Source organism: Spermophilus citellus (genome assembly GCF_964194105.1).
Source record: "Spermophilus citellus genome assembly, chromosome: 10".
NCBI classification, from domain to species: Eukaryota; Metazoa; Chordata; class Mammalia; order Rodentia; family Sciuridae; genus Spermophilus; species Spermophilus citellus.
Genome location: NC_138197.1, coordinates 74,238,539 through 74,251,742, shown reverse-complemented (window position 1 = coordinate 74,251,742; position 13,204 = coordinate 74,238,539). Strand labels below are relative to the sequence as shown.

The 13,204-nt window shown below is 38.6% G+C and overlaps 1 protein-coding gene across 1 annotated transcript; it reads right to left on the bottom strand.

Annotated features, from left to right (window-relative positions):
• Nucleotides 1-11,977: 11,977 nt before the first annotated feature.
• Nucleotides 11,978-12,976, bottom strand: NEUROD4 (neuronal differentiation 4; the record flags this gene model as incomplete). The annotated part of the gene is made up of 1 exon (XM_081310335.1): nucleotides 11,978-12,976. The coding sequence occupies exon 1, from the start codon at nucleotides 12,971-12,973 to the stop codon at nucleotides 11,978-11,980; it is 996 nt and encodes a 331-aa protein (XP_081166461.1). The 5' UTR covers nucleotides 12,974-12,976.
• Between the last annotated feature and the right edge of the window lie 228 nt (nucleotides 12,977-13,204).

Below are 13,204 nucleotides of genomic sequence, written 5' to 3'. Positions count from 1 at the left end.
CTGTTGAGTATTCCAGCACCTGCCAGGGATGCCCTGGGGACGCCAGGCCTGCCCTGCTGGGACCCAGCTGTCACCCGGGTCCCCCTGACATATAACAATGGGCAGTTGAGAGGTCAGGAGGGAATAGGGCAGGCAGGACAATGAGATTCCGATGCTATAGAAAGAGGAACAATTGGGAGAGACGGAAAGAGAGCCAAGTGTTTTGGAACTGTGCAGGATTGGAAGGGGGGGGGGGCAAATGTGGAGGTAAAATTAGAATGACCAGATTTTTATGGAGGTGACAGGGAATGAGGTGGAGAGAGTCTGTCCTTGATTATTCTGTTCAGAAGAGAAAAGGTCAGGTTGGCTAGAGAACAGGCTCTTTTGTTCCTGACCTTGGGTTTTTCTGTCAGTAGCACAGATCTGCTCTGCCACACGAGTCTGAGCTTGTCTAGCTCGGTCATTTATTCTTCTGCACCTTCAATGAATATTTATTTAACTCTTGCCATATATCAAGCTCTTTGGAAGGTGCTAGGGACAGTGATCTGTAATTTATCTCCCTAAACTTGATGAGCTAAGAGCTTTCAGGGGAGGCAGATTTAGAAACAGTATTGCAGCAGCGGACTAACTGAGATGCTGTGGAGATGTGAGTCAAAGGTTTTCTGGGGGTGAGAAAGAAGTCATTAGATCATACGTAGAGGAAACTCAGTCAGCCTGGGAGGTGCCTGTGTTAGGTCTGGGGCAAGTGATATTTGCACTGCATCTTGAAATCTAAGTATGAATTCGACAGGCAAAATAAGCAAAGGAGGTCAGAGGAACTGGTAGGTCACTCAGGTAGAAAGAGTAAGATATAGTAAGGAATCAACTAGAAAAACACCTGTTCAATGAGACCCGGGAGCTTCAGAGGCTTAGGCTGATACCATGGTGAATTATTCAGGGCATCTCAAGGACCAAAATAAAACTCTAGTCAGAGAATTATATGGAGAGCTTTTGCTACCAGTGTGTTTGCAGGAACTAGCAACCTCTGGCCTCTAGTAGTCATAGTAGAGGACTTCTTCAGTGATATATTTAGAAGAAAAAAATTGTTTTCTTTGTCTCTACTCTGAAAAGGATATCGACATCCAGTTCAGCATAAGTGACTTGGATTGGGGCTTTTGAAAAAAGAAAAAAAAAGTTAAAAACTTCAATACACTGCAAAAGGTGGATTCCTCCAGACTGACACTTTGGAATAGGGGAGGTACTGAATGGGAGAAAGCAACTTGGTGGGGGTCCAACTTGGTGTGAGGAAAATAAATTACTTGAATTATTGAATTATTACATTACTTGAATAAGATGGCTTCTGTGAGGGGGTCCCTTTCCCTCTGATGCCTGAACCTTGTAATTGTCTTAGAGGTTTCCATCTGGAATCCAGAGGGGGCATTGACAGCCTGGAGTGACTGACTGCCTCTGGACTGACAAATTCTGAGGAATGGCCGTGCTCAGCCGGCACAAGAGTCATGCTTGATAGTGATGTTTGCGTGGACAGGCAAAAGGAACTTGGTGCCATCGTCTCAAATTTCCATCCCTGAAAATAATCCTACAATTCCCAGGTGGAAAAAAAATTAACAGAAGTCCATAGAGGTAAGGAGATCCATCTTGGGGGAGGCAGTTAAAGCTGTTCTGTCCATTGTGTGGCTCCCAACTATATGAGGCTATCTGAATTTAAATTAATTATAATTAAATAAAATTAAATATTTGGTTCCTCCATTGCACTAGCCAAATTTCAAGCACTCAGTATGATAGAACATTTCTGCCATTGCAGAAAGTTCTATTGGACAACTCTATTTGAGAGTAATGGATAAAAATACAGGCTCAGCCTCACCCCAGTTAGAATGGTTATTATCAAAAAGACAAAAAACAATAACAAATGGAGAATGCAGAGAAAGGAGAATTCTCAGATATTGTTGATGGAAATGTAAATTAGTATAGCTATTATGGAAAATGGTATTGGAGGTTCCTCAAAAAACTGAAAATAGAACTACCATATGATTCAGCAATCCTACTACTGAGTATACATCCGGTATGTCAGAGACACAGGCACTCCCATGTTTATTGCAACACTATTCACAATAACCAAGATGCCATCAACCAAGGTGTCTACTGACAGATGAATGAAGATGTGGTGCATAGACACAATGGAATACTATTCAATCCTAATAATGAATAAAATTCTGTCATTTTGTAGCAACATGGATGAAACAGGAGGACATTATGTTAAATAAAATGAGTCAGGTACAGAAAGACAACTCAAATATGGAGGTTGTAAACTTGATCTCATAGAATAGTAGAAAATGATTACTGAAGACTGGAAAGGGTCGGGAAGAGTAGAAGGTAGACAGAGGACAGTTAATGGGCAGAGCAGCTGGACAGAAGGAATCACTTCTAATATTCTAATGCCACAATTGGCAACTGGTTGACAACAACTAACTGTATGTTTCAAAATAGCTAGTAGAGATGTTTTGGATGCTGCCCATCCACAGAAATGCATTGTATATATGTTGTGTTGAAACATTACACTGCACACCAGAAAAACATAAAATTATTATGAATCAATTAAAAATTTTTAAACATGTTACAAAAAAAATTGTAGGCTCCAGAGCCATAGTTCTAAGGTTAAATCTCAGCTCTGAGACTTGGTAACCTGGTGGGACTGCTTTACCTCCTGTGCCTCAAGATTCCCATGTATAAAATGTAGAGAATATTAATGCCGATCTTATAACATAGCAGTAAGAACTATATTGCTTCATTTATATAAAAGATTAAGAATATTCCCTGGTACCTTGTTAGCACTTGATTAGTATAAGCTGTTATGATAATTATCTGCTCACGTTTACACAGGAGTGTAAGGACATAAATGGCTAGAAAGGTCCCAATCCCCAGTCTTGCTCTTTCTATGGATCCATCAGCCCACTTTCCATACTGGGCATCATTTCACATTCACAACACCCTACTCATCTTGCTCAGTTCCCTCATTTCTGTGCAGTGGAATCTCCCATTCTGGGAACCCAGGCCCTTAGCCCGAGCTTGCCTCTCCCTCCTTTTTGCTCTGCCTGATGCCCACTTTCCCTGGGAATCCAGGCTTCTAAGAACAGCTGCAGCTGCTAGCCCTGCTTGCAGCTGCTGCTCAAAAACAGGGCAACATGGTTCAGCGGTGCTCCCTCTCAGGACTGATTTTTTTTTTCCATCTATCCTTGAAAATCTTGTTGGACTGTGCCAACTGTGGGCACAGTATCAGCTGCCCCCTGTCTGTCCCCAGTGCTTCTGCTTAGGGACCTTTTGTACTCAGGCTCCAGCTGAGTCACACACTCCAGAATGCAACCAAGTAATTCCTTCTGATGGTTTTAGTCACTATCCAGTACCGCATGTATCCCCATGGGTCACCTTTTCTCATTGCTCTGCCTCTGCCTTAGTCTCTCTTTCCACCAGCCCAACGTGATGTAGATCTCAGTTGCATAGGAGGAGATGCTGATGATGATGAAGGTGATGATGATGATGATGAAGGTGATAATGACTATCGATTATCAAAAATTAATATGGCAGGCCTACTTCTATGTGTATTATTTCAATTATGTTTACTATCACGAAAATCTTGCAAGATATTATTGTCATCATTTTGCAGATAAAATTGTCGAAGTTCTAGGAGATTATGAAACTTGTCTGGAGTTAGTGAGAGGATGTGGCAAACCTGGCATTTACAAAGCGCTTGTAAATGCCCTGAGATTTCAATGGCTGTGGGAGATAGATAAATTTATTAATCCACATGATCAGTAAATAATGTTCTGTTTGCTGTGCTGTCTCATTTAAAGATATATCCAGGACCAAATGGAAACCTTCATGTTGTAACACATCTCTTGGTGAATGGGATAGTTGAGAAGCCTCGAGTCTCTGTTGCTTTCCAAAAGGAGTCTCTTGTGATTTTCTGTTGTTCTCAAGACAGATAGCCAGGGACAGCTCTCCAGGAGCCTTGGTGCTGAGCATGGTGGTGCCCAGGGTTTGTATAGACGGCATCAAAGACACATGGCTCTTACCTGAGACATACAGCCAGCAACTGCCTGTCGCTTTTTTTTTTCCTTTGTACTAGGGATTGGACCCAGGTGCTTTACCACTGAGTTACATCCCCAGCACTTTTTATTTTAAGGCAGGGTCTCACTAAAGCTGCTGAGGGTCTCACTTTCTGGACCTCTAATTCTCTCTGTTTCTCAGTGTCTGACTGTGACTTTCTCTTCTTTGTGGAAACCCAGACACGGAGGGTCAGGGCCCTTTCTCAGCAGGGAAGCAGTTAGGGGTAGGTACAGGTTCTTTCTTCCAAGGATTCTATTCAGGTGAGAAAACAGTTTACCTTGCAGTTGGTTGGAGGAAAGATTTCAGGACCTCCTTTTAAGTCTGGCCTATTTCTTGCAGACTTGTCTCCTTTGCCCCTACAATAATGAACAGTTCTGAATCCCCATGGTCCTCCATCTGTCTGCATGTGTCCTAGATCTCCCTGGGCAGGGATTAGATAATTGTGCCATTCCCATCAGCATGCCCAGGGGTCTGGCAGGAGGGAAGCTGCCGGCTGGCAGCAGTGGGGTGGGCAGGAGCCAGGGGATAGTCTGCTCCAGGAGTCCCCGAGCAGCTTGCGGCTGTGCCTGGCCCTCAGTGGGCCAGCCACGTGCCTGCCTGCCCTGGATCTGCCTCAGCTCAGAGGCCAGAGAAGGAGAGAGCATAGGTTTAGACAAGGAAGGATGTCTACCATTATCAGGTGGCCCCCTCTGGCCCAGACCAATGGGAAAAATTAGAACCCTTTCCCACTTCCCACCTCCCTGCCTCCTCCTCTCCCAGCGCCTCAACTTCTAGTTTGGTTATTAACATTGAGTTGATAAAGGGAAAACCTCTGACTATAGACTTGCCAAAAGTTAGATGATCCAAAAAGCATTTCCATTTGACTTTAGAGTTCATTTAAACATGATTTGTATATGTTCAATATATACCAAAAATGTATGTGTTCAGATATACCTATCTTCAAATATATTCACGCACACAGAAACACGAATACACATATATACCTTCATATATATTTATTCAAATCTTCATAGACTAATGTATGTCTACACACAAAAATATAGAAACTTATCAACTGACATGGAGAAACAAGCTTCTTATGAAATAATTTTCACTGCTAATCATCAGCATAAATTATTCATTTGGATAACAGAGAACTTACTGTATTTGCAATCAAGTAAACAATGTAGTCAATATCTTCCTGTTCTTTCCCACGGAGGGAAGAAAAGGGGCAGCTGCACAATTGTTGGAATTGTTTAATTTTTTCATTGAGCTTCAATAAGTTTATTTTAGCAAAACGTATATCATAGATCTTCAATTTGCCAAATGTGTGGCAGTCTTTATCATCACAAAATATGCTCATTGCCTAGAAAATTACCTTCTAAACTGGTGACAAATTAAAAACAGCCCACTTACTTAGGAGAGCTGATCATCAATTGTAAAAACACACAGGCATCCAAATACCACCTTGATTTTAATGTTGCAAAGTCCATTTATGCATCGCCTACCAGCTTTTACTCATTCATTCTTTTTTTCCCCCAAAACATTTGTGATTGTTGTTCTGCCAGAGAGAAAATGGACATTAGCCACTCATAGAACCAAATATCAAGATAAGAGAAACGTCAGGTGTTTAATGGCACGAGCATCTTAGAAAACATCTTAGAAAGCATCTTAGGAAACATCCGAGAAAACAGAAGCTTGAAGGGTTTGCATAACTTTTCATGCTCCCATATTTGTTTGTCTACATAGGTTTCTACAATATCTGCATCCCACTTCAATAGCTTCTTATAAAGATGAACTCAATACGGAGAACCTAACTTAGTGACTTACACATGGTAAGGCACCCAATGGACAGCAATTTCCCCTTTCTTTATGTTTTTGTTTTTTGTTTTAGCTATTGTTTTCTAAAACTTTCTTCAGTTCACATTTAATAAGTTAATACATTTATTTATAGATGTATGAAATATTGAACAAATATCTATACTGTCATGTACATTATGACAACCCTAATAGGGTGATTTTATGATCAGCTCTCTGACTACTATGGTTACAGTTTTCTTTGTTCTATTTAACATTTGTAGTATTTTATTTTAGCAATTTTAGCAAAACAACTGATGCTCTGCAAGTTTAATTTTCCAGGATTATTTCATCTCAAAGTTATTAAAAAATGTCCTAATAATCCCAGCCTCATCCCAGAAAACGTGTTTTCCTTAACTACAAAATAAAGCAAGAATTTACTTATCACAAACAAAAAAATTAGAATCACATAATCTATGTCATAACTCCAAGCTAATTGCTTGACATGAAAATCATAAATGTCTCTATCAATTTCCTGCTCTGTCAAATAGTGTGTATGATACTTGGTTTACTTGCCTCACATCGCTGCCAATTTTGAATAATAAGTGTGTAAAAGTGCTTTGTTAGTTTATACTCTGACTATAAATCTGCAGTGCACATTCGTGTACTCATTTCTGTACTCCCAACACTTGGCATGGTGCCTGACATGGATGACATGCTCAATAACTTAATAAAATTGAATGAAAATCAAGTATTTGAAGTAAGAGTATTCTTTTTCTATATAATCTTAGGCCAGATGACAACAAAAAACTACCACAATGTTCCTCTTAGCTCTGTTCCAATTTCTAGAAAAGAAAGCAAAATTTAATGTTCCTATTTCCCAGATTCAGGAGGTTTGCGTTTGAGGATTTCTGTTTAAGAAGAGACAATGAGTTGGAAAATAGAATATACCAGGGTTTGGTCAAAAGGCTTGAATTTTGATGTTGGCCTTAGCCAATGATTTACTGCACAAATTCAAAGCATTTGCTCTCCTCTCATTCTCAATTACCTCATCTGTTCTCACCCTACCCCTAATGACAACAGCAACAGCAATAATAATCATAATTACAGTGAAATACCTCCCTTCTACCAGAACCTGATTGAAACACTTTGTTGGCATCATCATTTTTAATTCTCATATAACTCTGTGGCCTTGGTAGTATTGTATCCTTTTTATATGAAGGAAATTGAGACAAGGATGTTAAATGACCTGCCCAGAACTACAGAGCCAGTCAGCTTCAAATCCAAGTTCTGTCTGGCTCAACCTCTTTAACTAAAGAACTCTATGGACTTAGGCCAGGTAATCCCAGCAGCTCTGGAGGCTGAAGCAGGAGGGTCATGAGTTCAAAGTCAGCCTTAGCAACTTAGCAAGGCCTAAGCAACTCAGTGAGACCCTGTCTCTAAATAAAATACCAAAAAGGGGTGGGGATGTTGCTCAGTAGTTAAGCACCCCTGGGTTCAATCCCTGGTACCAGAAAAAAAGAACTCTATGGACACCCTAAGACTACAGCAGTTGCCATCAGCACTCCCCCAGCCATCTGTAGAAGGCAAAAAGAAAAGTTAAGGGAATAAAAGAATAATGAATAGCAACATGGATGACAATAACTATCACTTATTAAATATTTTCTTAGTGCTTCAGATGCATTATCTTAATTAATTCATCATCATAATCCTATGAAGAAGGCATTTCTATTGATGCTATTTTAAATTTGAGGAAACCGATGTTTTCTAGGGCTAATCAATTGAACAAAGATCATTCAACCAGCAAGTTGTAGTGAGAAAATGTTAGTTATTTGATTCTAAATCTGATGCTGTAAGTACTGTACCAAACTATTCTACAAAGTTATATAAATATCAAAATAGTAAACTTAATCCAAAAATAGGATGTTTTTGTGTGAATAAAATATTTTTTATTTTCAATCTGTAATTCCTATTAAAACATTTTTATTGAACTCTAAAGTTATGTAAAGTGAAAACATGAAATGTATTTAAGCCTCTGAAAGAAGAGCACTTTTAAGCTGTAAGGCACTGATCTGGGCTCTGCCTACATCTACATCATCTACATAGGCAAAAGCCAATAGGAAGTTGAGCTTGTCACAGGGAAATCTTCTCTCAGGTTCCACTGTAGGGCCTGGGAATGAATCAGACTGGATCAGAGATGCAGCAGGGTACCATATGTAGAGGATAAGTTTAGGGGTGCCAAACAGCCACTCCACTTTCACCAACTCTAACATTGGGCAAATATGACATTCTCTGTACCTACCAAGCAAACAAGCACTGGAAACACTTCAAATTTGGGGGGTAAACCAACTAGTTCAAATTCTGGCTTATTTACTAGCACAACAATTTGAAAAAGTCACTCTGCCTTAGCTTCCTATTCTGTAGAATGGGAATAATATAGTGACTACCTTCTAAGGATTGTAATTGTAATTGTACTTTGTGGCTGACTGAATTCATACAAGTACATCATTTAGAAAAGTGACATTATGAGGTAAGCATCCAGAAACTCAGAGATGGAATTGTATTTATCTGTCAGTTTATCCTTTGTTTCTTTGGAATATTTTTTGCAAAGTAAAGACTCTCTTGAGAGGCAAATGACATATGTACAAATCACTCATTCAGTATTGCAAAAGATTAAAAAAATCTAAATTATGCAATTTAACTTCATGAATTATACCATTTTAATGTGGAACATTGGCCAATTATAACAAAAAAATTACAAAAATTTTATTAAATATGAAAATACCCTAAGATGTGTGCTTGAAATTTTATAAAGCAATATGCAGAAAAATATTATTCTATTATTATTTGTAGAAAAAGTAACAGGATAATATACCTTATTATTTGTGTCTAATATAACTAATATTTGTTTGTATGTACATAAAAGATCTCTATTAACTAATAAATGTTTTTAAAGTAGTTTCTAATTGAGGAACAGGGTCTAGCAGGTGAAAGATGAGAGGGGAGAATTTATTTTCATTCTATATTTTTTGTTTCTAAGTATTTTAAGCAAATTTCCTTCTTTTGTTAACCAACTTTATTTATATTTTTATCATTATTATTATTTCTTTATAATCAGCATTATATACATGTAAGAATTGACCCTCAAACAGTTTAGCTAGAAAAAACTGAAAGAAAAAAAAATCAAGAGATATTAAAAGGCAATTGCCCAAAAAAAAAAAAAAACTACTTCATAATTTTTTGGAAAGTTGATGGGCTCACTTAGGTTGTAGATAATAGTCCATCTTCCCATGATCCACCTCTAGACTACCAATAGCTTAGACTACCAATAGCCCTAAAGATTTCTGTAAACTGTAAGCTTCTTCTTTTCTCAAATACAGACTGTATATTTTATTGTATGAGCAGCAGAGACTAGTGCTTCCAGACTTCTAGCCACTTAATTTAGAACTTTCAAATCTTTGGCAAGATAACTGAAATATGAAATAAAAATACCAAAGTATCCTGCATTCTGCTTGCTTCTTTCAAAACAGAGAGCCCAAGAAAATAAACAGAGGAGAATGAAGAAAGTTCTTAAGACAAACAACACAACACAATGTCTAATAAGACTCACAGCTTTATTTCTGCTAGAAGAAAGGGAAAAAACAGTCATTTTTTTAAAAAAACAAAAGATTTAAACAATTGCTTTGCTTTATCCAAAAAAGAATATCCAGAATAATGAGACAAGACTGAGTTAGAGAATAGGTTCTTTCCAAGCTTACTGCATTTCTAAACTTTAATCCCTCTGCACAGTCCCCAGGAGGCCTTGTTCATGAGGACTATACTCTCCAAAGGCATAAACAATAGGTTCCCAGAAAAGAACTCTGGCCCATCTTACACTGAAGGGGGAAAAAATCTAAAAACCATAACTTTCAAAGCCATTCAAATTATTGCTAGTTTTTAATAAAATAATTATGAACTAACTTCCTCCTTTCCCTTTACTCCAAAACTCAGAACTGTCTAGCAAATTGATGAGTTTCTGTCCAAATGAAGTCTCAGGGAGGGTTTGCAAGCACATCTATGGGGCCCAAAGAATTTGCATAAAAGGAAGGGAGAAATAAATTAAATAAATAATTTCTAATAAATAATTCAGACAACATTCATTATCTACAAACATAAATGCCAGAAAATGCTAACTTTAAGGATAGATCCTCTCACACCCCTTCACGAAGGTAAGTACCAGATATACTTGGAAAGCACATAGGGTTGCTTTAGAAATCACTTTACTTGCCTATTCCCACTAGGACAGATCATGATGAGGGGGGCCACTTTGGTGGCTGGTAGATCTCTCTACAAAGCTACTTTTCAAATGGATTTACAAACCAAGGGTGCAAAATAAAGCAGAGTAAGTGCTACAAGATAAATGGAAATGAAATAACTTAACCCACAGAGAATAAATAAGAAAGGTAAAAAGATAAGATATACATAAAGTTTGGCAGATGTTAGGGAGCGGTTGAGCTGTAGAAAATGACGCACTAATCTGTCATATCGATTTTATACATCAGCCCCTATCAGTGAACCCTGCATCACTAAACTTATCGTCTGTGGCAGGAGCAGGACTTGATCCAATATCAAATAAGCCATATATACTCTTGGTTTGTTAAATAATTGTCCTAGCAGATTCAACAGGATAGTAAAATTTCTCAGATCTCATTTCTCTGATAAGGTAAACTTGACAGAGTTAGTGTTAATATAAAGGAAAAAGAATTTACATAAATAGAAATCTACATCCTGCTGATTGGACTAACCCTGTGATGAAGCTGCGGACTGATAAAAGTATTCACTGACCTTAGATTTCGCTTCTGAATTCATATGTCTTGTCACTTGAAATGTTATGTGTAATACGTAATAGCATATTATATCTTAGAAATAAGGAAAGGGTAACAATTAGTGAGAGGGAGAGAAGCAATTGCATTTATATTGGAAAAAAATCAAACTTGGTCAATAAATTGAATAGTGTTTGTGCTTCTGAAAAATATATAAGTGTGGATAGAGGTCAGTGTTTTTAATCATATTTACTTTAACCAAATGAAATTCATCTTCCTAGGGAAAGATTTAGTGGTTTTCTTATGGGAAAGTATGAGCTACAGAGAGTCCCTGAACGATGGTAGTTGGTATAGCCAAGAGTTATTTTATTGCTCTATAACGTGTGTTGTGTGCTGATTCCAATAGCAGAACCTGAACATGGTCAGAATTTCGAGTTCCCTGGTCATGCAGGCCATGAAATTATCTAGGTGACTTCTCTATGTTCTCTTGGTCATAGAAGTCTGAGATTTCAAAGAATCTCTTGCTCTACCTCTAGTACTGAAAAAGTGCTTTTGAAATATTATCAAGAATGAAGTTAGCATGAGGCCTCTATTATGGTTCTCAAATCACTAAGGAAGATATGGTCAACTTTCAGTCCAATGAGAAATGGAGCTAACCTCTTCAAGAACATACTTTGTTATTCACAGTTACAACCAAGTTAGAATGTTAGCCTCTGGAAGCTATTTTTAGATAGATACAAAGTTGTGTCATCAAGTTCAGACGAACTGCATTCTGTGAGTCAACAGATATGCACCTTGGGGTCCCTTTGGCAACTCCATTTGATCATCCCATATATACTATCCATTTCCTATTATTGCTTTATTTTTCTTTTTTCAGTTTTACGAAATTTCTGAGAGTGATCACTGAAGTTATGTAATTCCAGAACTGTGAAAGTCATTAAAATCATCAGGACTTAGAATTGCTTCATATTATTAGTAAATAAACAAACCCCAGAAATGTTTGAAAATTAATTAGCATAGGTTATTCAATGAGTTCTTGGCACCGTGATCCTAGGGCCTAAGTCCTCACTCAGTTCAGCCTCTTACATGTTGTAAGTCACCAAAAAATTCACTTGAAGACCTTAAATAAAGGAATCAATAAAATGTGAAAAGCAGATGAGCAAAGAGGGGGACAGATGTAGGAGACCCTAAATGATCTAGCCCTATTGTGTTTGATGAATATCCATAGGGTTTCTTTAAAGTCTTTGAATCTTTAGCTCAACCACTTGAATTATGGGAAATATCTCCACATCATTCTCTGAAATGCTGGTCTTACTGCCCTAATCAGTGAATATTGTATTGAGTTGGGTCCCAATACTGTGGTGGGGGTAGGAATCATAGGACATGTCTATGGGAATGTCATAGCGAGAAGTACCAGCCTGAAAGGGAGTTGAATGCACATGCCCTGAGCTGAGGTTGGCAGAGGGGTAATGTGACATGAAGCTGTAGGATTTTTCCAGGTCAGGAGAGCCATCTTGCTTCAAGGAGAAGTTCCCACTGATGCTCAGGGGTGGAGTGAGTGGGCCCTCATAAGGAGGTGTACTACAGTCAGGTGGATGGCTCCCAAAGGATGATTCTCCCAAACTCTTAAATACTTGAGGCTTGAGATGAAGAAGATGTGTTTCCATATGGCCGTAAGGAGGACTGGGGAGCCCCGGAGACTGGTAGTTAAAATTATGGACAGAGATGGTAGAGTCACAAATAGGAGATTTCTCCTCATGCTTCTCCAGGAGGACCGACTGAGGGCCCAGTTGAAGGCATCCAGCCACGAGGTTGCTTGTGGGCTGAGAGAGTCCTTTACAGAGCATCTCCACAAAGCCCTTTCCTTCAGGTGTCTGGCCAGTCTCTAAGACTTCAGACAAAGCCCAAATATAGTTCCTGGCCAGTCTAAGAGTCTCTATCTTGGAAAGCTTTTGGGTTTTAGAGTAGCATGGCATGACTCTTCTGAGGTTATCCAGAGCATCATTCAGACCATGCATTCGGGTTCGTTCTCTAGCATTGGCCTTGACCCTTCGAGCCCTGAATCTCTCAAGGCGAGCTTTGGTCATCTTCTTTTTTTTGGGACCTCTTCTCTTAGATTTCTCCCCATCTTCTTCCTCCTCTTCTTCTTCTTCAATACTGTCATGCTCTTCAGTTAAGCTGCCAAGCACCCCATAAGTACCCGATCTTCTCTCCTCCTCCTTCATCTCATTTTGAGAGCACAGACCTTTGTCCATCCAGGATGGTGTGTTGACCAGCTCCCCCATCTCCTTGGACTTCACAAAAGTTTTTGCCATTTCCAGATTCTAGAAAATGGAGACAGAGAAAGTTAATTCCTGTGAATACCTGATTTGATTCTAAACTAAACGTTCTTATTATCTTTTGGGCATAGAGTCCGGAATTTGCTTTGGGATTCAATTCATAATTATCATGTCAAAGTTCCTCCACTTTAAATGAATAATAATCCACGCTCAAAGAAATGTGCAGAACACTTATCTAGTTATAATATATATATATATATATATATA